General features: G+C 40.7%; 1 protein-coding gene across 1 annotated transcript; it reads left to right on the top strand.

Annotated features, from left to right (window-relative positions):
• The first annotated feature begins 315 nt into the window (after positions 1-315).
• On the top strand, positions 316-26793 carry AKIRIN2 (akirin 2). Its single transcript, XM_012506001.1, has 5 exons — positions 316-1150; positions 19826-19969; positions 23634-23783; positions 25723-25794; positions 26047-26793. Exons 1-5 carry the CDS (start codon positions 916-918, stop codon positions 26055-26057), a joined length of 612 nt encoding a protein of 203 aa, XP_012361455.1. The 5' UTR covers positions 316-915; the 3' UTR covers positions 26058-26793.

Here is a 26793-nt window from a genome sequence, read left to right as displayed (position 1 = left end):
AATCTTAAAAGATTTCTACGTCGCTTAGCCTGCTTTTGCCACAGGTTCGCTTTCCCATCTCCCACTGTCTCAGCACCTTCTCTTTTTTTTTCTCTTTTGCTTAGTTCCTCTTACACTCAAGCTGTGCAGGGGGATTTAAATTCCAACCCGGAACTCGGAATCACGCGCCTTGCATGACGGAAGTCGTAGTTTCTGTGACTCCTCCCTTCCCGCCTTTCAAGCCGATTCCTCCCGGTAGCTAAAAACTACAACTCCCAAAATGCATCCTCGGTTTGGCCCGCCCCCGTGCGCACGCGCTCTGAGGCCGCCGGATTTGAATCGGCGGCGTTGTTATTGACGCCATATTGGGGCCGGCGGCGGGTGGGAGAGTCCTACGGGGGAGGGGGAAGCCGTTGGACGTGTTCGCTCGCGCTCCTGCCGCCGCAGCCACCTCGCGATCTCTCTGCATCGATCGCCGCTCGCAAGCTACTGACTGTACTCGGGCGTGTTAGGAGCCGCGTTCCAGCCTCACACCCCACGGTGCCGTTTTCGATTTCAGAAAGGATCTAGTCTCCGCACAGAAGCGCCTCAGGCGCGGCGTAAAGCTCGAGCGGACGGCGGGGGCGGCCGGAGCCTCTCCCGGGGGAGCCGCGCCTGAGGAGGCGGAAGAACCCCCCTGACGCGACTGGTGTGTGCTTCTGCCCGCCACCGCCCCACCCGCTCTCACCCGGGCCGTCTCTGGCCACTGCCCCTGCCGCGGAGGCAGCGGCGGCAGCGGCTCTCCTTTCCACAGCCGGCGCTCCGCGACCCGCTTGGCTCCTGAGCCCGTCGGGTAGGCTCTCCTCGAGTTCCCGCTCTTCACCCCTTCCCTCGCCCTCTTCTTTCGTCACCCCTCCCCGACCCCACCCGAGCCCGGCGCCTCAGCTGCCCCCGGCCATGGCGTGCGGAGCCACTCTGAAAAGGACTCTGGATTTCGACCCACTGTTGAGCCCGGCGTCCCCGAAGCGAAGGCGATGTGCGCCATTGTCGGCGCCCACCTCGGCCGCTGCCTCCCCGTTGTCGGCGGCCGCGGCCACCGCCGCCTCCTTCTCCGCTGCGGCCGCCTCGCCGCAGAAGTATCTCCGAATGGAGCCATCCCCCTTCGGCGACGTCTCCTCCCGCCTCACCACAGGTGGGACCCGGCCCCGCGGCCGCCGGGGTAGTCGAGAGAACTGGGAATAGGGGTCCTGGGGCGTGGGATGTGGCCCCTGGGGTGGGGGTGCCGGACTGTGTGGTTCTTGTTCTTAGGAAAGTAGTAGGGCAGCCACATTTTTTACTAGGTCCTCGTAGCCCGAGGACCTAATAAGACACAATAGAAATGGGCTGATGTCAAGGGGATAGTGTTTGGAGGTGGGTAGGGGCTTTGCCTTGCCGGTATTGGGTAGAACAGGGACAGCTTTTTCTTTGGGCCGAATGATTGGAATTGTTTCCGTAGTCGCTGGAGCCCCAGCGGAAATGATCAGAGAGGGCGATATTATTCGTAGATTTAGGCGAAAGGGTCACATTTCACCCCAATCTGGATGTGTGCCTGCCGTAATCGATTGGTTGCAGCTTTTAACTCTGGGACTGGGTGGTTTGAGGCGAGGCTACAGCCCCTCCTCCAGTTCAGACATGGCTGATTTTAGTATAGTGGGGGTGGGGGGTAGGGATGGATGTCACTGGGGCGAGAGCTAGGCCTGTCATTAATCACCCACAAGAACGCCACTTTGGCTGAGTCAAGACCTGTTTCCCTAGCAGGGTCAACAACAAAGAAAATGCTCTTCCCGAGTACTGTAATATGATCACACTATACGTCTAGACCTTGAGAAATCTTGAACTTTTAATAAGCACATTGCATTGAAAATTGGGGCTGAGGAGTTGCTTTTATTTGGAAATGCTTTATTTTTGCCCAACAAAGTATGTTGGGAAAAAACAACCTAGCCTTGAGAATAATGAAGAAATCAACCCAAGATTCCAAGGGACTTCAGACTTTTGCTTTTCATCTTGAAACATTTCCTGAGAGAGACTATGGGGAATGTCTTTGGCTGCTTTGTAGGGCATGTGTATGCCCAGTTTTTTCTGTACTTTGAAATCCTTGTGTGCTCCTGGCACAGTCCTAGGATAGGCTTTTGTGGACTAGAAGTGTAAATGTTTCCTTTGTGTGTAGCATGCAAAGATTTCTGTGTGAGCCTTTAGTAATAATATCACCCTTTAGACAAAGCCTTTCCATAGCTTGATTTAAATGTCTCATTATCATTAGCTTAAAAAAGTGAAGTATATACTTCCATATTTGGTGACTTCCATTTGAAACTGACTTTAGTGGGTTTTTTTTTGTCACATTTTAGAATATTTTCTAAATCCATGGAGTGACCCCCTAATATGCAAGCCACCATTTTTGCTATTAAATATTTGGTCTAATTTAAGGACATACTGTTTTAGAGTTGTAGTGAGTTTTCACGGAAATTCGTAGATAAATTAATGACCTTACTAAACTGTCTTTTAATTAGATTGAAAAGGGATTTGTTGATTAATTGTTAGGCTTTACTTTGGAAAAAAAAAAAAAAAAGGAAACAGCCAGTGTCAAGAATGACCTACTGGTGGTTGACATTTTTGGAATTTGTTTTTTAGTGAAATGGTATCATTGGAAATTGAAATGGATTCTGTACTTAACTAATAAAGCCATTTCAAAATAACGTCATTAAGTAGCTAACCAGCAATAAATTTCAGTCGAGGGAGTGAATTAATACAGTACTAGGTTTGGGAATTAAAGTACTATATCTCAATGTCAAAATAATCTTGGGCATGTATGTAAACAAATTGGGGGCTATAACATGTTCCTCCCCTTTAAAGCACACTTACTCAGAAAGAATTGTGATCCTTTGTAAACTTGACTTTTCATTGGCGTATCTGTAGCATTGGTTAATACAATTGGCTCCACATTATCTCAAGTTTAAATTAATTGGACTATTGTAGTAAAACGACTGGAATTATTGGAATTGTTTAAGCCAGCTGATTGAGATTCACATTCACTTCTTCAAGGTGTTTTTTTTGACATCTACTTTGGAAGTTTGATTATATCCTGAAACCTAAAATCACATCCTTATTGATTCTGAGTCTGCTAAAAGTTATTTCAACTAATATGAATATTATCGTAAAAAGTTTACTTGAGAAAACAAGTTGAAATTGAAGTTTTGACTTGCTAAAATTACATTTTTTAAACTGTAGTTTTGAATGACATTCTAAATGTAATTTAGTTTGACTTTGTGTTTATATGGCCAATTTGGGCTATGGTCTTGTATGTTTTTTGTAATGTCATAATGGGAGCTGCAGTGTTGTGCAGGTATCAAAGAGCTTCCCAGTTTTCATGTTACTAAACTTGGAAATAATTTTCTCATGCACCTGATTTTTAGCTTCCTATTTTAACACCGATTATTCTTAAACTTTATGGGAGTAAATACCCATCTGTCATTAACTAAAATGAGTAGTTAGGATTGGAAGTAGACAGTAGCTTACCAAATTGAGATTGGCAAACTTGTGGGAACTCTTTGTTTTCCTTTCACATCTGTGAGTTCAAGTATAATACAAATAATGTAGAACTAGAGTACTAAAGTGAATTTTTTTCAGAGCATGTATACAATTTATTTTATCATTGTTCTCCTCTAGATACTTTCAGTTTCTGATGGCATAGCCGAAGTCATGTTGTGGCTTTATTAGTTTCAGGAACTTGGATGTCTGTTTTAAACCTTAGCTATCATTTTAGTCATCCCAGGAAGTTTGACCTGACTATTCTTATTTAAATATTTTTCAAACTGTTGCAACTTAGTACTAGGAAAAAGGAAGGGACTAGCTGAGCTGACGGAAGTTAAGCTTGCTTTCTTAACCGCAAGGCTTGGAGCCTTTATTATGCTAATTGGCATTATGAATTTTTTAGGGGCTCCTTAACACACAGCTATCCCAAACCTGTTTTTTAGGACACCTAAGTGTTACTAATTCAGAAATGCTGTCCAGGGTCTAGGGATGGTTGACAAAGTACAGCCATATTTTTGTGTAGCCTGAGAGCTAAGAATGTTCTTTACATTTTTTAAATGGTTGGAAAAGAATCAAAAGAATTATTTTGTGACACGTGAGAATTATGTGAAATTCAAATTTCAGTGTCCATAAATAAAATTGTATTGGAACACAACTGTGCTCATTCTTTTTTTTTTTTTTTTTTTAAGTATTGTTCGTTGCAGGTGACGATGGCAGAGTTTAATAGTTGTCACAGAGAGTGTATTGCCCCCAAAACTCCATATTTGCTCTCTGGTGTTTACAGAAAAAGTTTGCTTACCCTCCTGTGGGGTGTCAGCAGTGAGGTTTATAATACCCCTGGGTATGGGAAAGGAAAAGTGATCAGTGGAAGTAAGGAGAGGGGGAGCAGAAGCATTGAATATCGTTGGTGAAATGAATGCCTCTAGTAGCTGCATCAATACTTAACCCTGGTAAGTTAGTTGAAAACCAAAATATGCTTTACTATTGGTTTTTGAAATATCTCATAATACTACCATTTAGCCAAAAGATTATCATGACATTCCCAAGAAAGAAATTATTTTAATAAAACCAAAATATTGCAACATTGTAAGAGACCATCAGTCAAGTCCAGCACATTGTTTTCATTATTATGTAGTGAATGAATGGTCTGAAGATACCCTTCTGTGAATGTTAACGTATTTGTGAGTTTGTTAGGCACATTAATTCACATTGTTTATGGCTTGGTACCATTAATCTGCCTTAGGAATTGAATTCTGTGAAGAGTTAAGTTCCTTTGTAAGAACTCATTGTACTTGCTGGAAACTTGCCATTAAAAATGGAAACTACAGCTTGTGAATGGGGAAGGGTTTATAGGAACATAGATTGTTCACCAGACATTGATGCATGCCTGCAAACGGAGACACCAGCTGTCTTAAATGAAATATAAATTGTTCTAGGCAAACAAATGAGACGTCTGTTGGAGGAGGCAGCGTCTCTCTTCAGATGTCATTTATATTGAGCCAGAAGTATTTTTTAATATTTTGTGGTTATTTAGACAGCTGTTAAGTTGCTCCTAGTTTCTCACTGGATTTGGCAAATAAATGTTTTTAATGGTCTTTGTACTTTGAATCTTAAACCTGATATTCTATTTAGGACTGTGTATGTAGCTGCAGTTACTGCATATTTCTATGATTTATGCATTTAAGAATCCTGTAAGTTTATGGCCATTAAAAACTGCAGTTGTATTCATTACTGATAACAGAGCTTTTTTTTTTTTTTTTGAGACAAAGTTTTACCCAGGCTGGAGTGCAGTGGCATTATCTCAACTCATTGCAACCTCCATCTCCTGGGTTCAAGTGATTCTCACGCCTCAGCCTCTGGAGTAGCTGGGATTACAGGCGTGCACCACCACACCTGGCTGATTTTTTTTGTATTTTTAATAGAGATGGGGTTTCACCATGTTGGCGCGGCTGGTCTTGAACTCCTGACTTCAGGTGGTCCAACTGCCTTGGCCTTACAGAGTGCTGGGATTATAGGTGTGAGCCTGTGCCCCCGGCTTTTTTTTTTGTTCGTTTGTTTTTGAGACGGAGTCTCTGTCACCTAGGCTAGAGTGCAGTGGCGCAATCTCAGCTCACTGCAACCTCCGCCTCCCAGTTTCAAGAGATTCGCCTGCCTCAGCCTCCTGAGTAGCTGAGATTACAGGCGCACACCACCACGCCCGGCTAATTTTTGTATTTTTAGTAGAGATGGGGTTTCACCATGTTGGTCAGGTTGGTCTTGAACTCCTCACCTTATGATCTACCTGCCTCAGCCTCCCAAAGAGCTGGGATTACAGGCATGAGCCACCGAGCCCAGCCTCCCCGGCTTTTTTTTTTTTTTTTGGTGGAGTCTCTCTCTGTCCCCCAGGCTGGAGTGCAGTGGTGCAATCTTGGCTCACTGCAAGCTCTGCCTCCCGGGTTCACGCCATTCTCCTGCCTCAGCCTCCCAAGTAGTTGGGACTACAGGTGCCCGCCACCATGCCCAGCTAATTTTTTGTATTTTTAGTAGAGACAGGGTTTCACCGTATTAGCCAGGATGGTCTCGATCTCCTGGCCTCGTGATCTGCTCGCCTCAGCCTCCCAAAGTGCTGGGATTACAGGCGTGAGCCACTGTGCCCAGCCCCTGGCTTTTTTATTAAGGTAGAAAAATAAAGCCTAACTTGAGCACAGCAACACATACGCTAAACGTGGCTAGATTAGAGTTTAGCCCCTCTTTAGGTGTGGAAGGTACTAGTCACTATGGTTGCCATGGAGACATAACCTGAGATGTAAAGGAGAATAATATAAATTTCTTCAGTTTTTTAATGGCTTTATTGGAAAAAGAATGTAGTACATATTAATTGGGTCTTTGTTTTGTTTTTGTTTTCTGAGACACTCTTGCTCTGTCCCAGGCTGGAGTACAACAGCACAATCTCGGCTCACTGCAATCTCTGCCTCCTAGGCTCAAATGATCCCCCTGCCTCAGCCTCTCAAGTACCTGGGGCTACAGGCATGTGCCACCATCCCCAGCTAATTTTTGTATTTTTTTGTTGAGATGGGGTTTCACCATGTTGCCCAGGCTGGTTTCAAACTCCTGGGGCTCAAGCAATCTGCCCGCTTCAGCCTCCCAAAGTGCTGGGATTGCAGATTTGAGCCACTGTGCCCGGCAGGTTTTTTCTGCTAAGTGTTTTGATAGACCTAGAAGGACACAGTGATAGAAAGCTTTCGTTTTGAAAGACTGAGAATAAAAGCTTCAGTGGAAGTGAGATTGAGCGTAAAAGCTTCAGTGGAAGTGCCCAGTTGTGAGTATCTTTCCTATTTGAAAAGAGATTTTTCTCTTTATTAAAGAAGAATGTGAAGTAATAGCATGGGTTAAGTTTGGGCCTCTTGAATAGTTGGTCCATGAAACTAGATAATGGTATTAGGAGTGGGTGTAGGTATTTTCAAGTACCTGTCACTGAATTAGTTAACCAGCAATTTGTAGTCCCTGTAGTCCTTGTGTTAACCCTATGCCTAGCACTGTTGATTCACAGAATGTTCTCTATGTATGTGAAACTACAGGGAATTTCTTGCCTTTGAGAGAACCGCCTGCTTTTAAAAAGGTATGAGAGAAAATATTTATTTAAGCCTATACAAAACAATCAGGCATCTTAAGTCTTGACATTTCCCAAGGTTCTTAGAGTTGCTATGGTTGAAAAAAAATGTAATTTCAGTTTTACCCTGTAATTCTGTACCAAATTTTCTTTTTAGACTGTTCTATGACATTGTCATAATGTGTAACATTTTTGACAAAAAATGTGACTCAAACGAGTCGTAATAAATACTGCAATTAGTTTAAGACTTTGAATAATACTTTTCTGAGGCACTTTAAGTATATTTCTCTCTTCATTTTTCTGGATAATGATGAGAAACAGGGATTACATGAATTACAACATTTTAAGTAAGCCCATGTATAAAAATTTTTCTATTATCAGATATTTGCTCATTGGAAGAAACATTTTAAAGGGTTTCACAGGATTTTTAGAAGAAAATACTTTTTAATATGAAGTTCTGATTTATTTCCAAAGAAATTGAATTATTTGTTATAGCAAGTTTCTCACATGAGATGATACTATAGCTATATTAAGTAGGGAATCCTTGCAGGTAATTTAAAATTCTAGTGGATGTTAGTTTTTCAGCTTTGATATTTATTTTGGGCCTATTGATCAGAATTTTACAGTATAATAGATTTTGTAATATTTCTGGTGACCAGGATTTTACAGTATAACAATTTTTGTAATATTTCTTGTGATGGTAGGCTTTGTTGGGTGGTAAACTTTCTAGCACTAAGAAAGCAGCTCATAATAATATACTTTTAGTTTGTCTTGGGGTGTAGCTTTTTTTCCCTTTAGTTTTTATCTGTCAGAAGTGTCATAGGCAGATCATCTAGAGATGTACTAGTGGCTATTGTGATTTTATTAACATTGTAATCTTTCCATTAAATACAACTTCTGGATTTGACTTTTTAGGTCTTTTGATGTACCGGATTTCTTAACATTATTAAAACATTTAAATTCTTCTTCTAGAAGTCACTTGTTCAAACCCTTATGAACCTCATTTGAGTTCCAGATACTGCACTGGCTAGGTAAAGAAAAGTAAGAGTCTCTCTTGAGAGACTGATGATAGAGCAGCCACTGTTGATACTTTATTAGCTAGCACTTTATGCTTTATCAGTATACCTATTTTCATTTCTTATTAACATTTTTCCACATTAGTATTCATTTCCCCTTTGATAGCCTAAGTATTGAAATTGGTTTACTGATTAAATCACTTTTGAAACAGTTTTTTTCCTTAAAGTGTTAAGGCTTGTTTACTAAGTTTCTGAAATTGTGTCAGTATATGATGTGTATTCGCACTTTGGTTAGCATTCATTTGCATTTCTGTTAATGTTAATTCTTATAAAACTCCCTCAAAAAAATCAAACTAGATGGAATGGTTGGAGAGAGGGACTTGGATTTTTCTTTGTTTCTTTTTGTTGAACTGATTAGTAAATGAAGAGTAGAATGTACAGTGAAGTTTGAAGAAAGCCAATTTTTCAAACATTACTGTGCCCCTGAACTGTGCCTTTTAATTATGATAGGAGATTGCCTTGTTCCTCCTACTAAAATATGATTATTTAGAAGAACTTTTTTAAGTGGTATACTTGATTTAAAGTATAGAAGATTTTAGTTGCTATGATAGAGAGGGGGACCTGATGCTCACTGTGACAATCTTTCATAGCCAAGGGTAAAAGTGCATTATCAGAGCCTGGCATTGTAATTAGTTGTACATGCGTGGAAATACTGACCTGTCAACTTGGAATAATTCTTCACTGTTTTTTTTTTGTTGTTGTTGTCGTTGTTTTTTGTTGAGACAGAGTCACGGTCTGTCACCCAGGCTGGAGTGCAGTGGCGCGATCTCGGCTCACTGCAACCTCTGCCTCCCGGGTTCAAGTGATTCTCCTGCCTTAGCCTCCTGAGTAGCTGGGATTACAGGTGCGCGCTGCCACGCCTGGCTAATTGTATTTTTAGTAGAGATGGGGTTTCACCATGTTGGTCAGGCTGATCTTGAACTCCTGACCTCGTGATCCACCCACCTGGGCCTGCCAAAGTGCTGGGATTACAGGCGTGAGCCACCGCGCCCGGCCGGTTATTGCCTTCTTGACAATCCCATTTTTTGAAGTTTCAGTGTATGAAAGTATAAATTATGCATAGTAGTGATGTCTCTATTCTAACTCCTGTTTTCTAAAAATTAACTTTCCTCATTGTGATTATTTATTTTTGAGACAGAGTGTTACTCTGTCGCCCAGGCTGGAATGCAGTGGCACGATCTCGGCTCACTGCAATCTGCCTCCTGGGTTCAAGTGATTCTCCTGCCTTAGCCTTCTGAGTAGCGGGGATTATAGGCGTACACCGCCACACCCAGCTAATTTTTGTATTTTTAGTAGAGACAGGGTTTTGCCATGTTGGCCAAGCTGGTCTTGAACTCCTGACCTCAGGTGATCTGCCCACCTCTGTCTCCCAAAGTGTGGGGATTACAGGCGTGAGCCACCGCACCCAGCCCATGGTGATTTAACATTAGATGCTAATAGGATTTTGATTAAGTGTAGTAATATACTACTGGAGAGGGTAGTAGATGTTAAGAACTTGGGCCCTGAGGTCAAACCTGGCTCTGCTATGTTCAAGCCATGTGACATTTCAGAAGACATTGAAGCAGAGCCTCATTTTTCTCATCTCAGGAAATGTGCACATGATGATAGTAGCATATGCGTCTTAGGGTTGTTGTGAGAATTAAGAGCATTTACTGGCCAAGTGATGGAAATGGTCTCAAGAAGGCAACCTCAGATGGGACTTTTTACTGACCATCAAGTTTGCCTTTCAGTGAATAAGCCTGCCTTCTACAAGAGTTGCCATCAAATCACAGTTTTTTCATTGTTTTTAGTACCAGCACTACTGACATTTGAGCCTGTCCTGTTTTAGTATCATCGAGGATTAAACAATTATTAAAGCACTGTATATAGTGAGGGAAAGATTCCACTTTTCTCCAAAGTAACTTTCCTTTTGATTATTCTCTATTTCTTCTCTCAATTGGATCTTTGCTTTTGGCTTTATATATTCCCAGGCCTTCCATGAGAAAGTAAAAGAACAAAACATACTCATTTTCCTCCAGCTATCTTCCAGATTTCCTCCACTTCAAAATCAAATTCAAAGAGCTTTCAAATAGTCTGTTTGCTTCCATTTCTTCAGTTCTCAATTCCTGACATGCCTCAAGCAGCTCCTGTCAGGTAATCAGTGACGTCCATGACACTCAATCAGTGCTCCTCTTATTTGACCTTTCTTTCAGCATTCTGCCTGCTGGCACACTCCTTTCTTTTTGAAATGCCTTTTTCTCCTTCTTTGACTACAATTTCCCTCTACTCCCTAGCTGTTCTTCTTGTCTTTACCTGGGCATTAAACCTTGCAGTTCTTTAGTTCTAGCTTTAGCTCCATGCTTATCTCACTTAATAGCTCCCTAAGCAGTCACATGCCTGCCCCTGACTTCAGTTTCCATTTACAGATGTCTCTTTAATTTGTATCTTCAGTTGGTTCAGACAATTCCTCTTTAGTTCCAGCCATGGGAAATTTAGACTTTTTTTTTTTTTTTTAAAGATGAGGTTTTGCCCTGTTTCCCAGGCTGGAGTGCAGTGGTGCGATCTCGGCTCACTGCAACCTCTGCCTCCTGGGTTCAAGCAATTCTCCTGCCTCAGCCACCCAAGTAGCTGGGATTACAGATGTGTATCACCATGCCCAGCTAATTTTTGTATTTTTAGTAGAGACGGTTTCACCATGTTGGCCAGGCTGGTCTTGAACTCCTAGCCTCAAGTGATCCGCCCACCTTGGCCTCCAAAGTGCTGGGATTACAGGTGTGAGCCACCACGCCCAGCCTAATTTGGACCTTTTTATCGTCAGATCTTGGTAGCGCCTTCCCTCCACCACTAGAAGTCAGAATTTTTGTGAAATCTATTGACTTTTAAATGTTCACAACTAATTTACAAAATACATGGGATAAATAAGAGATGTATGTGGACTTCTAATCAGCGTCTTATGGTGTGAGAGGTGGTCTTTTTGTTGTTGTTGAAACCGTCTCACTCTGTTGCCCAGGCTGGAGTGTAGTGGTACAGTCTCTGCTCACTGCAACCTCCGTCTCCTGGGTTCAAGTGATTCTCCTGCCTCAGCTTCCCTAGTAGCTGGGATTACAGGTGCCTGCCATTATGCCCAACTAACTTTTGTATTTTTAGTAGAGATGGGGTTTCACCATGTTGGCCAGACTGGTCTTGAACTGCTGACCTCAAGCCATCTGCCCACCTTGGCCTCCCAAAGTGCTGGGATTACTGGCATGAGTGACCGTGCCTGGCCTGAGAGTTGATCTTAATTCCTGTTTTTAAAAAGTGGTCACGTTGGTAAAGTAAATGAATTGCTTCATCATCAGTCACATAATGACGAATATGAATTTCATTTTTTAAAGTGTATTAGGAGAGATGAAATAATCATTATATATAGGTTAATGTCATGTAATGAGTTTTCCTAAGTAGGTCCAATCAAGTTAAATTAATTTGCAGAATATTTTCCTCCTACGAGAGGGGTATGTCTAACTTAGAATTACACTTGATCTTAGCCAAAAGGCTGAGAAGCAATGAACTTACAACTGCAAAAACCAGGTGAGGGTGGCAAAATGATTTTAAGTTAGCTTAGGTATTTTCCTACTTGTAATAACCTTGCTGCTAATGTCTTCCTTTCCTTCCTCTCCACTCCCTAGTATGTCCAATAGTAAACCAACCACTTTTTAAAAAATGTTCAATTAAGAGTTGTTTTTTTTGTTTTTTGTTTGTTTGTTTTGAGATGGAGTTTCGCTATTATTGCCCAGGCTGGAGTTCAATGGCGTGATCTCAGCTCACTGAAGCCTCTGCCTCCCAAGCTCAAGCGATTCTCAGCCTCCCAAGTAGCTGGGATTACAGGCGCCCGCCACCATGCTCAGCTAATTTTTTTGTAGTTTTAGTAGAGACAGGGTTTCACCATGTTGGCCAGGCTGGTCTCCAACTCCTGACCTCAAGTGACCACCTGCCTTGGCCTCCCAAAGTGCTGGGATTACAGGTGTAAGCCATCCCCCGTGGCCAAGAGAGTTGTTATTTTAAGCAGGGGCTAGAAACTTTAAATACGCATAGTTCCAGACGTATATAAAGTAAACTAGGAGGGAGCTAGTGAATTCCAGTCCTGACCAGCAGCATCACTTCATAAGGAATGTAGAATCTTAAGCTCCACCCTTCAGAGTCTACATTTTAACAAGATCTGGAGGTAATCTGTGTGTGCATTAAAATTGTAGAAGCACTTGAGAACTTAGGCCCAAAAGGTAGCAGTCACTTTGAATCTTCAGCTGAGTTTTGCCGTGTTATCTGGTTTTCCCAAGAGTAGTCAGAAGTCTGACTTATATATGTAAAACCACCCAGTTTTTAAATGTCCACAAATTAACATGTTTTTAAAAAAGTCATGTCCATGGGGCTGAGTTTGGCCTGTTAGTCATCAGTTTGGCAAATCCTGGTTCCAGGTATGCTTTTTTTGTTTGAGACCGAGTCTCACTCTGTTGCCCAGGCTGGAGTGCAGTGGCACTATCTCAGCTCACTGCAACCTCCGCCTCCCAGGTTTAAGCGACTGGGATTACAGGCATGCACCACCTTGCCTGGCTATTTTTTTTGTATTTTTAGTAGAGATGGGGTTTCGCCATGTTGGCCAGGCAGGTCTCGAACTCTTGACCTCAGGTGATCCACCCGCCTCGGCTTCCCAAAGTGCTGCGATTATAGGCATGAGCCACTGCGCCTGGCCCAGATATGCTAATTTTTTGGGGGGTGCCTGAGCAAGTTGTTACAGGAGATGGGTTTGTTCTTCAGCTTGATGGTGCTGTACTGGAGTCCTCAAAGAGTCTGCCTTCTCAGTCTCTGCAAGCTGGCTTAGGTTCTACATTTATACTTATATAATAATTAACTGTATAAAAGGCATTCATTTATCTTTCCTACAGGAGGAGGAACAACTAGAATCACTACAAGGTCAAATTCTTTCATTTCATTGGTACTGTATAGCTAGTGCTACTTATTTGAAATAAATTACTCAATTTGTTAAAACCCTGCAGGTAAATACACATTACATTGCCCCTGTGGTTGTGGTTAATTGGAATAGAAGCTGAACCTTTTGCCTTGGAACCAAATGTTTCTGTAGCATGCACATTTTGGGTTTTGGATTTGGGGCAGTTCAATTTCCCCTTCTCCATTTATTGCGTGTGTTTTTTTTTTTTTTATTTTTGGAGACGGAGTTTCGCTCTTGTTGCCCAGGCTGGAGTGCAGTGGCTTAATCTCGGCTTGCTGCAACCTCCACCTCCCCCGGGGTTCAAGTGATTCGCCTACCTCAGCCTCCCGGGTAGCTAGGATTACAGGCACATGCCAGCACGCTTGGCTAATTTTTTTTGTATTTTTCGTAGAGACGGGGTTTCTCCATGTTGGTCAAGCTGAGCTTGAACTCCCTACCTCAGGTGGTCCGCCTGCCTTGGCCTCCCAAAGTGCTGGGATTACAGGCATGAGCCACTGTGCCTGGCATTTTTTTTTTTTTTTTAAAGACACAGAGAGAGTTTTCGCTTTGTTGCTCAGGCTCGTCTCCAACTCCGGGCCTCAAGTGATCCTCCTGCCTCGGCCTTGCATGAGCCACTGCATGCAGCCATGCTTTCTTTGTTATTACTCTATTTTGGTAGCTTGTAAGTTATTTGAGAAAATACTTAAAAGTAGTTAAGAGCTACATAACAATAGCAACAAGGTTAATGTATCCCCTTAGTGTAATATAAGCTGGAGGTGTAAAACTTATATTTACCTGCAGAGTTTTAACAAATTGAGTCGTTTCTTTCAAATAAGTAATCATTGGCTATATGTACCAGTGAAATAATAGTATTTTAAGGTGAATTTAAAATGGTATCAGCTCATTCTTTATAGTCTAATAGCTCTTGGTTGGATAAGAATATTGTCCTTAAGATTCCATCAAGGAGAACATAACTGTTTTAGTTTCTGAAGAGATGATCCTGGGAAAATACCCAATTAATAAAGATGGGTCTCCATAGCAACTCCAAGTTGTGTGTTTTTTTTTTTTTTGAAACGGAATTTTGCTCTTGTTGCCCAGGCTGGAGTGCAATGGCTAATTTTGTATTTTTAGTAGAGACAGGGTTTCTCCATGTTGGTCAGTCTGGTCTCGAACTCCCAACCTCAGGTGATCCACCCACCTTAGCCACCCAAAGTGCTGGGATTACAGGTGTGAGCTACCATGCCCTGCCCAAGTTGTGTGTTTTAATTTAGAAAGTAGTCATGACGGTATCTAGTATGTAGTTCAGAACTGTACATTGCTCTGTTATTTTGGAACAGAGTGTCTTAGTTTTAAGTCTTAATGACTACTGCAAGTTTTCTTTACTTAATTATGTACAGGTTTCCATATCATTTGTGTTTCTGACTAGAACTGGCAGACTTTCAAGATCTCTTTTTTTTTTTTTTTTTGAGACTAAGTCTTGCTCTGTTGCCTGGCTGGAGTGCAGTGGTGCAGTCTCGGTTTACTGCAACCTCCGCCTCCCATGTTCAAACAATTCTCCTGCTTCAGCCTCCTGAGTAGCTGGGATTACAGGCGCCCACCACCAATTAGTAGAGACAGGGTTTCATCATGTTGGCCAGCCTAATCTCGAACTCCTGACCTCAGGTGATCCGCCTGCCTTGGCCTTCCAAAGTGCTAGGATTACAGGCATAAACTACCGCGCCCAGCCCCAAGATTTCTTTTTTAATTCTATTGTTTGAATTGTCTTTCTAGGTCCACTTTCATTTTGTGTTTTCCAAAGATATTCCATGGAGAAAGAAATGGTATTGATCTATAAAATGATACAGAGGGGCCCCATACACCTAATCTTAAAACTGTTCGCGAAACCTTAATGTTTGATCTAGTAATGATGTCTGGAGGAAAATAGTAAAGCTTTATGGGTCTCGAGCAGAAGTTTCTAGTTTCACATGTCAGAGTTTTAGAACTTAAATTTATGGACCCTAGAAAGATATTTTGACACCCCACCTCTCTTCCTTTGTGGTTCTCCTTAAACTTATTTTTAGTTGCTTCTAATTCCACGTTCTTCCCTTTGCTCAGTCTCATCTTGATGCTGTTTATCCTGCCCCCATCAATTCCATCATGCTTTTTATCCCATAACTACTTTCTCCTGTTTATATTGTTGACCTTATTCGTGGTGTCCAGCATTTCCTAAGTAATCAGTGGCAACTAAAAAGAGGCCTTTTCTTTCCACATTTACCTTATTTATTTATTTATTTTTTTGAGATGGAGTTTTCATTCTTGTTGCCCAAGCTGCAGTGCAGTGGCATGATCTCAGCTCACTGCAACCTCTTCCTCCTGGGTTCAAGCAATTCTCCTGCCTCTGCCTCCCAAGTAGCTGGGATTTCAGAGGCCCGCCACCACACTCAGCTAATTTTTATATTTTTAGTAGAGATGGGGTTTCACTGTGTTGGCCAGACTGGTCTCAAACTCCTGACCTCAAGGCATCCTCCTGCCTCGGCCTCCCAGAGTGCTGGGATTAAAGGTGTGAGCCACTGTTTCCGGCCTCCTAATTTGTCATTAAAAATATTCCAAAAGAATAGGTGCTGACCTGTTAATACTGCCTACCTGCTAAGGAGAATTTTATTAGCAATTTTAGTGTCATGTACTAGGTTTGAGAATGAAAATGCTATGAGTTGTAGAACTTGCTAATAATGACTTCCACTTAGCAGTATTTTATGGTAAAAGAGTAAGGTAGTTTTTAGGATTTAGAAAAAGAATATATAGCCATTTGTGTGCTGTAGCTTGTCTTGAAGATAACTAGATATTTTGCTCTAAATGGTTGCTGCAAATTCAGTCTGTGCCTCATAAGCCAAATAGGAAAGCATATGATTAAAACTGGAATATGCAACTGATAATACTGGAATATGCAACTGATAATACAAGTGAAGCTTGGACTTCATTTTTCTTTAATGAACTGTAAATTGTGTTGGCAAGACAATGTCAGATATTACATGTACCTTGGATAAAATAGTAACTTGCTGGCTTGATAAGAGATGCCCAGATCTAAGTAGCTTAAGACTAAGTAGACAAGTACTTGACTGATATATGGAAGGCCTTTATCTACCTGGTATGAAAGCAACTCAGGTTAGCCAAGTATCTAGATTGAGCTTAGCAATGTAGTTGTAGAATATTGAATCTGAGGAAATTTCTTGCGTTATCAGCTTCAAGACTTTATATCCCTGAACTGAAATAAATTGAGCTTGAGGCTTGCCGTTGCAGTTAGCTGTTTGCTACTTGTGTGGTTGAGATCTTGGCCAAGTTAAATTGGACCCTTCACTGCATAACATTGTTGATCACATGTTACCAGTATTAGAGCATTTGAGGGCACAGTGTGGCTTAGATGACATAGTTGCATCATATTAGATGTAAAAAGCAATGCAGGTAAAAGTATTAAAAATTCTAAAGCTCTTTAGCTGACAATATCAAGTGTTGGCAAGGATGTGGAACAGCTGGAGCTGTAATACTTTTATGGTAGGAATGCAAAATGACAAATTAGTTTAGTGATTTTATTTTGTAGGAACAAAATAAACCCTTCATTTGCCATATGATTAGGCAGCCCATTCCCACTCCTAGGTATTTATCCAAGAGAAATGAAAACATGTCCACCAAAGACTGGTACTTGAATATTCGTAATAGTCTCAAATTGGAAACAGTCTAAATGTCTATTAACAGGAGAAAGGCTAGCTGTGTGTGTATATATATACATACATACAATGGAATACTCACCCATAAAAAGGAATTTCTGATTCATGCAACGTACATGAATCTCAAAAGCATTTTGCTGAGTGAAAGTAGTTCAGACATAAAAGTCTATACTCTTTATGATTCCATTTATGTGAAATTCTAGAGAAGGCAAACTATGTAGTAATAGCAGATGAGTGTTGGTGGACTGTATGGGGGAGTGATGATAATGGTAGTGAATTAACTGCAGAGGAGCCCAAGAGAAGTTTTTGGAGTGATAAAAAGTTATAGTTATGTTAGTTCCAAAACTGTATGTATGTACTTGTCAGAATTCAAATGAATTGTACATTTAAATTGGTGAATTTCGTCATTTGTAAATTATACCTTGAAATTGTTAGTGATGTCCCTAAGTATCTGATGGTATGGAGTTTTACAAAGATAAATTTTTTAAAGTTTTACTGTTTCTTAATTCTGGGTTAGCTTTCATTTGAGGTTATCAAATGAACAAATTGAGGTTGTTACTATACAAGCATTCTTTTGGTACATTTTAGTTGTGCTTTGGTTGACTTGTGAAGCAGAAGTAAGACTAAATCTGAGAGCAGCTATGTGGTGATGAAAGAACGTATATAAGTCACACAAAAGATAAATATTAAGGTCAAGTTACTCCAAACTAGTACCTCCTAAAATCTCTGGTTATAAATAAATTTTATGATGTTTTGAATGGCACTTTTGATCAGGATAATGGTAGCTTTGGACAGAAAGTGATGAATGTGAGTGAAGCTTACTCTCTCTCAGAGAGCAAAATATAATGGCTGGGCATGGTGGCTCACACTTATAATCCTAGCACTTTGGGAGACCGAGGAGGGTGGAGCACCTGAGGTCAAGAGTTCGAGACTGGCCTGACCAACGTGGTGAAACCCTGTCTCTACCAAAAATGCAATTTAGCTGGGCATGGTGGCTCACGCCTATAGTCCCAGCTACTCAGGAGGCTGACGCAGGAGAATTGCTTGAACCTGGGAGACGGAGGTTGTAGTGAGCCGAGATCACACCACTGCACTCCAGCCTGGGTGACAGAAAAACCCTTTAGATTGTTGTTACTGAAAAGAGGTCTGTTACTAAAAAATAAGGATATTTGTGTTTATCCTGGTTGATACTGGATGTTACATTAGTTTTATTTGGTACCTCTGGTGAATATTAGGAAACCCATTTATATCAAGGTATGCTTACCATTCAGTAGACAACTGTTTCATGCCAACACTGATAATTTAACAGTTTAACCACTGTCACTTGATTGGAATAACTTTGTTTTCAAATTACAAAGTAGTTCAAATAAATGGAAAAGAACTGAAAATGACCATAACCCGTATTAAACAAATGTTAACAAATGAAAAATGTTAAATACAGCTAAAGCACCCTGACATAACTATCCTGAAATTAATCATTATAGACCTGTTTATGTACACATGAATGGGTGATTTTGTACTTAAACCGCACATTCATGTATATATAAACAGGCCTTTTTATACAACAAAATTTACGTAAATGGTATCTTTAACTGGATATGTCTTGCAACTTTTTTTTCAGTTTAAATAATGAAACAGGCAGTATCTAAAATGTTTAAGGAACTTATTTGTCCTCCCAGAGTCTCTCAAAAATTCTAAAAGTTCTTCTCCTAGGGAAATAAAGTGAGAAAAGAGATAAGTGACAAGATTTTGTAGATATGGTGGTTATCTACGAAAACCACCAGTATTAAATTTTAAAAAGAATTATTGTATGTAAATCTTTAGCTTTCTTTTTTGTGTGTCATAAAGACAGGGTCCCTGTATGTTGCCCAGGCTGGTCTCGAACTCTTGGCCTCTAGTGATCCTCCCACGTCGACCTCCCAAAGTGCCAAGGTTACAGGTGTTGAGCCACCACACTTGACCAATATCTAACAGTTCTTAAATTAATGCATCATTATCAAATTGAATGTTAAGGCTACACCCCGCTCTATCAGTCTTTTTATTGCCACCTAAACATTTCATTTTTGTTTAATCTTGCTTTGAATTTTGATTAGTAAACTTCTAGGGGTGTAGTTTCACGTTGATAACCTGTTAACTTGGGAGCTATGGAGTATGGAGGTGTAGTGAGGAAGTCTGGAAGGGGAGTGGAAACCCCTAGGCAGGGGTTTTCTGGAGGGGCCAGATGGTAATTATTTTGAGTTAGAAATCTTTCTGTAATGAATCATACTGGCCTAAAGGATGTGCCAGATATAATTTTACTCATTTGTGTGATTGTGGTTCAAGGTAATTGCACTGTGGTATACTGGTTATTTATTGAGGACCTGTCATGTACCAATCACTTTACATGGTCTCCCCCTCACCCCACCCTCCAGCTCCAAGATTCAGAATGCTGTAGTATTCTTAGGTTTTATTGAGCTTAAAATAATTGGCCATGGCTGTTTAATGTATGAAGACGTTTTTAGTTTCCATCTACTTTGCCATTTTGTTGACCTATTATCACTTCAGACTGTTGTGTGCTTGAATATACATAATCCCCCAAGCCGCTTCTTATTTATGGGCTTGGAAAAGGCATAAAGGCAGTTGGAAAAGCCTGTTAGTGTAATAGTTCTATGTGATGAATAAATGAGCGTTGAGTTTGGAACTCTTAAGAATCTGAGTAAAATAGGTGTTTTGGTTCACAGACTCCTTGACCATTATTTTGATCGAAAAACTTTATTTTTGCTAGTCAGTGCTCAGCAAGAATATTGTTGAACAGCTGAATTCCAGTTGGTGTGTATATGCTAAGTGAATGTCCCCATTTATGCTGAAATGAGTTCCTACCAGAATGTCAGTTTTCTGGATATTATTTGAAAGGAATATTTTGGGTAGGTTGGTCCACTAAATAATGTTGGAAAGCCAACCTCTTTTTTAATATGAAAGTTTTTATCTTGCCAAATTTTAACTTTTATTTTAGAACAAATTCTGTACAACATAAAACAAGAGTATAAACGAATGCAGAAGAGAAGACATTTAGAAACGAGTTTCCAACAGACAGATCCGTGTTGTACTTCTGATGCACAGCCACATGCATTTCTCCTCAGTGGACCAGCTTCACCAGGTAATAACATTTCTTGTCATTTACAAAGTTTATTATTTATAGTGGGAAAAGTCTAATCCAAGTTGTCTTTAGTCATTTAAGCTATTATATCTCCTCTGAGTTTGAAAAAAACATTTATACAAGTAATGCATGACATCTTAAAAAATAATATAGTACAAAATAAGGAATTACCACCTAGATTCCCACTAACCAGAGACAACCACCTGCATATAATATCCCCAAAGTGGACATCCTGTAAGTACTGTGATTTGTAGCCTTTATTAAAAAAAATTAACAATAGGCCAGGCACAGTGGCTCATGCCTGTAATCTCAGCACTTGGGGAGGCCGAGCGAGGTAGACAGGTCACTTGAGGTCAGGAGTTTAAGACTAGCCTGGCCAACATGGCAAAACTCTGTCTCTACTGGAAATAGAAAAATTAGCTGGGCATGGTGGCACGTGCCTGTAGTCCCAGCCCCTCGGGACCCTGAGGCATGAGAATGACTTGAACCCGGGAGGCGGAGGTTGCAGTGAGCTGAGATCGTGCCACTGCACTCCAGCTTGGGCGACAGAGTGAGACTTTGTCTCAAAAAAAAAAAAAAATAACAATACTATATGCTCCTTTGTTAGGTATAGATGTACCTTGTCATGACTGAACACTTAATGATAGATAATTCAGCTTAGAAGTTTTGCTGGTATAGTATTTTAAGAAATATCCCTGTATACATACCCTCCCTTACACACTTGTCTTATTGGGATAGATTTCTAAAGGTGGATTATTATTATTATTATTTGATCCCGTATCTGTCTTTACCTACCTTTTGTTGGGGGGAATGTTTGCAAATAACCTTCCTTTAAAAAAAAAAAAAAAAGGGGAGGCGGGGAATAAGGGCTACTTGAAGCAAAGAGAAAGTTGAAGGTTTTGCTGAAAGAGAGCCATCAATAGTGGCTCTTACCTTTAGTAAAGTTCTCAGCAAAATAGCTTTTCTTATGACAACAGTTGCCGTTGTTCAACGCTTTCTCTCCTCTCCCTAGCAAGGGAAGGAAGACCTGGCAGAGTAAAAAAATTTGCAGTCAGGCGCGGTGGCTCATGCCTGCAATCCCAGCACTTTGGGAGGCCGAGGCGGGCTTATCACGAGGTCAGGATATCGAGAACATCCTGGCTAACACAGTGAAACCCCGTCTCTACTAAAATCCAAAAAATTAGCTGGGCATGGTGGCAGGCGCCTGTAGTCTCAGCTACTGAGGTAGGAGAATGGCATGAACCCGGGAGGCAGAGCTTGCAGTGAGCAGAGATCGCGCCATTGCACTCCAGCCTGGGTGACAGAACGAGACTCCATCTCAGAAAAAAAAAAAAAAATCAAAGACCATAACATAGTCAAATAAAATTAGATTAGGAAACATGAACTTGTTCAAAACTAAATACTGCCATGCCCATTGTGGGGGCCAGGTATTAGTGGTTGAAACATAGAGGTGAGGATTGGGGACTAGACTATATTAGCAGGAAACCAAGATCATTATTTCCTTACTCACTTCACTTAGAAGATCAGTTAACTGGCAGTCTTAAGTAACAAAACTGGGAGTGTGAAAGTAAATTAAGATGGCCTTGGATAATTATGGAATAAAGCTGGTGTGCTTTGTTATTGTGGTATGCACAGTTCTAATAAGCATAGTTAACTAGCTCCTGCCATGCAGGTTATAAGGAGCAAGTTAAGAGAGTAAGTAATATTGGTGGTACCAGGGCAAATTCACAGAGCGAGATGAAGAAACAATTGATAACGAATGGTGCACTTGAATATGTATAAAATACTTTTAGCAGTATTACAGTAGATGTTATTACTACAAAATATTTTCTCTTTTATAAAAAAATCCTAATAGGCATAAAAATGCTGAAGGAATATTTGAAACTGACAGATGCTGATGTTGCAGCTGCTTTGGGATTCTTAGTGTGATGACAGTGTAGTTCTATGGTATAGAGTTTTGAGCATAGCATTATCAGCTCAACGCTTGAGCTTATTTTTCCATGCGAATTGTTGTTAACTTAATGGGAATTAGTGGTCAATGTGTTCAAAAACCTTTAGAATCATTTATGCTTCTCCAGCAAAGTAGATTTCAGAATGTCTTTTTTGTTTTGTTTTGTTTTTGAGACAGGGTCTCACTCCGTTGCCCAGGCTGGAGTACAGTGGTGAGATCTTGGCTCACTGCAACCTCCACCTCAGCCTAGCCTGTAGCTAGAACTACAGGCACGTGCCACCACTGCCAGCCAATCTTTGTATTTTTACTAGAGACATGGTTTGCCATGTTGCGCAGGCTGGCCTTTAGCTCAAGGGTTCCACCTGCTTCGGCCTCCCAAAAAGTGCTGGGATTACACGTATGAGCCACCACACAAGCTAGATTCCAGAATGTTTTTTAATTTTTTTATAAAAGGATTCATGCTGTACCTTCTTTTTTTAAACATAAAAGTTTTATTGTGCCAACATGAAATTTCTTTTTTTTTTTTCTGAGATGGAGTTTCGCTCTTGTTGCCTAGGCTGGAGTGCAATGGCATGATCTCAGCTCACTGCAACCTCCGCCTCCTGGGTTCAAGCAATTGTCCTGCCTCAGCCTCCTAAGTAGCTGGGATTACAGGCATGTGCCACCACGCCTGGCTAATTTTGTATTTTTAGTAGAGACGAAGTTTCTCCATGTTGGTCAGGCTGGTCTTGAACTTCTGACCTCAGGTGATCCGCCCGCCTCGGCCTCCCAAAGTGCTGGTATTACAGGCGTAAGCCACCATGCCTGGCGTATTTTCTTTTTCAATAAAGGAAAACCCCTTTCTAAAGGTGTGAAATGATGGTAGAATAATTACCAGTTCATTGTGTGTAGGCTATTAAGATATTAATGGTATGGCTTTGAAGACTAAGTGTCGTTTTACAGGCATGATTTGTTATTCTGGCACTAAATAAAATTAAGTTTAGACCTGAGGTGTTCTTCATTCCTAGTGTAGGAAAGTAATTTAGTCACTAAAATACTTCATGGTATGGTATTTTCCAGAAAGGAGATAAGATGTTTTGTAATGGGACCCATCATTGTAATGTTTGTTTTGTTTATGTCTTTTTTAAATTTAATTTTTAATTTTTTGTTTTTATTTTTTTGAGACGGAGTTTTGCTCTTTTTCCCCAGGCTGGAGTGCAGTGGCACGATCTTGGCTCACTGCAACCTCCGCCTCCCGGGTTCAAGTGATTCTCCTGCCTCAGCCTCCCGAGTAGCTAGGATTACAGGTGCCCACCACCATGCCTGGCTAATTTTTTTTTTTTTTGTATTTTTAGTAGAGACAGGCTTTCACCATGTTGGCCAGGCTGGTTTCGAACTCCTGACCTCAGGTGATCCGCCCGCTTTGGCCTCCCAAAGTGTTGGGATTACAGGCATGAGTACCATGCCCAGCCTTTCCTATGTCTTAAAGTTTTTTCTACTCACCTTCAGTCTTTTTTTATCTTAATTACATCTTGCCGTGTTTTTCCAGCGTCACCAGCCGATGGAATTATTATTTTGGTTGTTTTAAGACTTGTGAAATGCTGTGCTTAAAATCTGATTTTAAAATGCTTTTATATCAAGATTGAAGAGATCCAAATGAAACCTCTTCATTTAGAAACTGCTTTATGTCATGGCTCTAAACCAGGTGCTATTTTTTGTCCTCATTGTACATAGGGACTTCATCTGCAGCATCCTCACCATTAAAAAAAGAACAGCCCTTATTTACTCTACGGCAGGTTGGGATGATCTGTGAACGTTTGTTGAAAGAACGTGAAGAGAAAGTTCGAGAAGAATATGAAGAAATATTGAACACAAAACTTGCAGGTATGAGGTGTGTTTATTAGAGTTTCCGAGGAACTCAGTTGTGCGAAATGCATTTTCCACGTGTACTTTAATTTCACTTTGTATACACTAGTGTGGTATATTCTCTGAGAATGAGAAAATTCAGTTCAGGAAAGGAAATTAACCTTCTTATAGCTCATGGCCCGCCTTGGTAACCTCAGGAAAAAGAATATTGGCTAGCCATGTAGATCAGCAGTAATATTAGTATGTACCCTGTACTAAAAACTGATGTTAGTAGTTTACCTCAATTTGGTTGTGAATTTTTTGACTTTATATTTTTCATAACTTTGCCATCAATCCAGACATTTAAAATATCTAATTGGCTGTCACTGTGTAAGTCATTTGAGTATCAAACTGCAGTCCTGTTTTAATTATCAAAAAAATTCAGTAAAATTTGATAATTTAAGTAAATAAAATTTATTATGTATGGTAACAAATAGAATGTTTAGCCACAGATTTACTGTTTATATAGATATGTAAGCTTTTTGATTCTTAAGGAATTAATATAGAGGCATTAATGTAGAGAAGATAATTTGCTTAGATATATAACAACTTTTTCTGTGATACTTGATCAGGTTTTAGGTAGTATTTTGTTGTTAGCTTTTGTTATCCTACTCTCACTGCAGTCAGTTGCCATTCATAGACCACATACAATAACTTTCAGAGTAGAAAGGTCTTTTTATTGAAAGTCCTTTGTTTTTATTTTTTTATTTTTATTTTTTTTCTGAGACGGAGTCTCACTCTGTCACCCAGGCTGGAGTGCAGTGGCGCCGTCTTGGCTCACTGCAAGCTCTGCCTTCCGGGTTCACGCCATTCTCCTGCCTCAGCCTCCTGTGTAGCTGGGACTACAGGCACCCGCCATCAAGGCTGGCTAATTTTCTTGTATTTTTAATAGAGACAGGGTTTCACCGTGTTAGCCAGGATGGTCTCGGTCTCCTGACCTTGTGATCTGCCCGCCTTGGCCTCCCAAAGTGCTGGGATTACAGGCATAAGCCACCGTACCCTGCCAATTGTTTTCTTTCTTTTCTTTTTTTTTTTTTAAGACGGAGTCTCACTCTGTCGCCCAGGCTAGAGTGCAGTGGCACGATCTTGGCTCACTGCAACCTCTGCCTCCAGGGCTCAAGCAATTCTCCTGCCTTAGCCTCCCGAGTAGCTGGGACTACAGGTGTGTGCCACCATGCCCAGCTATTTTTTTTTTTTTTTTTTTGTATTTTTAGTAGAGATGGGGTTTTACCGTGTTAGCCAGGATGGCTTTGATCTCCTGACCTCGTGATCTGCCCACCTTGGTGTCTCAAAGTGCTGGCATTACAGGTGTGAGCCACCGCACCTGGCCTTGTTTTTTTTTTGTCTCTCAGGCTGGAATGCAGTGGCGCCATCTTGGCTCACTGCAAGCTCCACCTCCTGGGTTTACGCCATTCTCCTGCCTCAGCCTCCAGAGTAGCTGGGACCACAGGCGCCTGCCACCATGCCCGGCTAATTTTTTTGTATTTTTAGTAGAGATGGGGTTTCACCGTGTTAGCCAGGATGGTCTTGATCTTCTGACCTTGTGATCTGCCCGCCTCGGCCTCCCAAAGTGCTCGGATTACAGGCGTGAGCCACCGCACCTGGTCCCAGCCTTGTTTTTAATTGTTAGGAAATAAATAAATCTCACCTAGCCTTTATGTCAGGTCATGTAATTGGACTAAAACCTAGGTTTCCTGACTAATAAGCTGCATGCTGTTTTTATTTGATACACTGTTAGTACTACTGAGGAACTAATAAGCTGCATTCTATTTTTATTTGATACACTATTAGTACTACTGAGGTTATGTGATTGTCAACTTAGAATTGTTTTACTGTATATTTTGTATTTTCAGTTTATCTGGCTCTAATATTAAGGCATTTTACAAATCATGTAATTGACATGTACCTTTATTTATAGAACAATACGATGCGTTTGTGAAGTTTACGCATGATCAAATAATGCGACGATATGGAGAACAGCCTGCTAGTTGTAAGTATTTCACCTTTGAAGTTATAAACTGAAAATAAGACTGTCTTTTAATTATTTATAATTATAATTATTTTCATACTCAAAAAGAGAATTTAACAAAATTGCTGAGAATGTATGGAGGAAATAGGCAGCATAACTTTGCAAGTCTTTTGGTTACTTAAATACCTAGGGGCAAATTTGGGAATCAAGATCTAGTATTCCTTTGGATTTTGACCTGTATTTTGCACTAATTTTCTTTTTCTCACCTTTTAGATGTTTCATGAATCACGTATCCTGCATTTGTGGGCTGCCTTGTTCCTTGTTGAGTTGTTGCAAGAGGTCCCAATTATGACATGCAGCAATGCCAATACCCCTTCTGTGAATACAGGTTATTTCAAGCTTTCGTCAGTGGCAGCCACTCTTAGGCAGCAGCAACTGGTTTTGGAAATTTCCCTGATGTCAGTACCACCTGGATGTGGACCTTTGCTACCTGTATTAATACCAGTGGCCTCATTTTGCTGTATCATTACAATTTGGCTTCTTATATTAATGTTTGAAAAGGATTAAAGCTGGTATTCTAGAACATGCCCTTCACTGGTTGTGTAAATAAAACTGTAGAATGACACTTCAGATGAAGTTAGTGTGATTTTAATTGTGCACTACAACCGAGCTGTAACCAGTTACTAATTTTAGAATGTAATCCCAGGACAATATTAAGCAAATAGCCTGCAGTGCTTCCTGTGAAATAGTGAAGGAGGAGGGCATTTCTGTATTCCAGGACTTCTTGGGGTTTCAGAATGGGTTTATATGATTTTTTTTTTGGTAGTTTTATTTATTCTATCAGTCTTTTTAACAAATGTTTATTGCTGCATTTTTTTTTTTCCCCAGTGTATCATTGTTTTACTGCCCTTGTAGTACTGGAATTTAGTTGTAAGAATAAAACATTTACTTCTATTCTGCTTGTTTCTTAATGTACGGATGGGGGTAGTATTTGAATAAAGTCGGTGTTTTAAAACGTAA

The sequence above is a fragment of the Nomascus leucogenys genome, chromosome 3 (assembly GCF_006542625.1).
Source record: "Nomascus leucogenys isolate Asia chromosome 3, Asia_NLE_v1, whole genome shotgun sequence".
Lineage (NCBI taxonomy): Eukaryota > Metazoa > Chordata > Mammalia > Primates > Hylobatidae > Nomascus > Nomascus leucogenys.
This window is presented reverse-complemented; position numbering and strand designations above follow the sequence as displayed.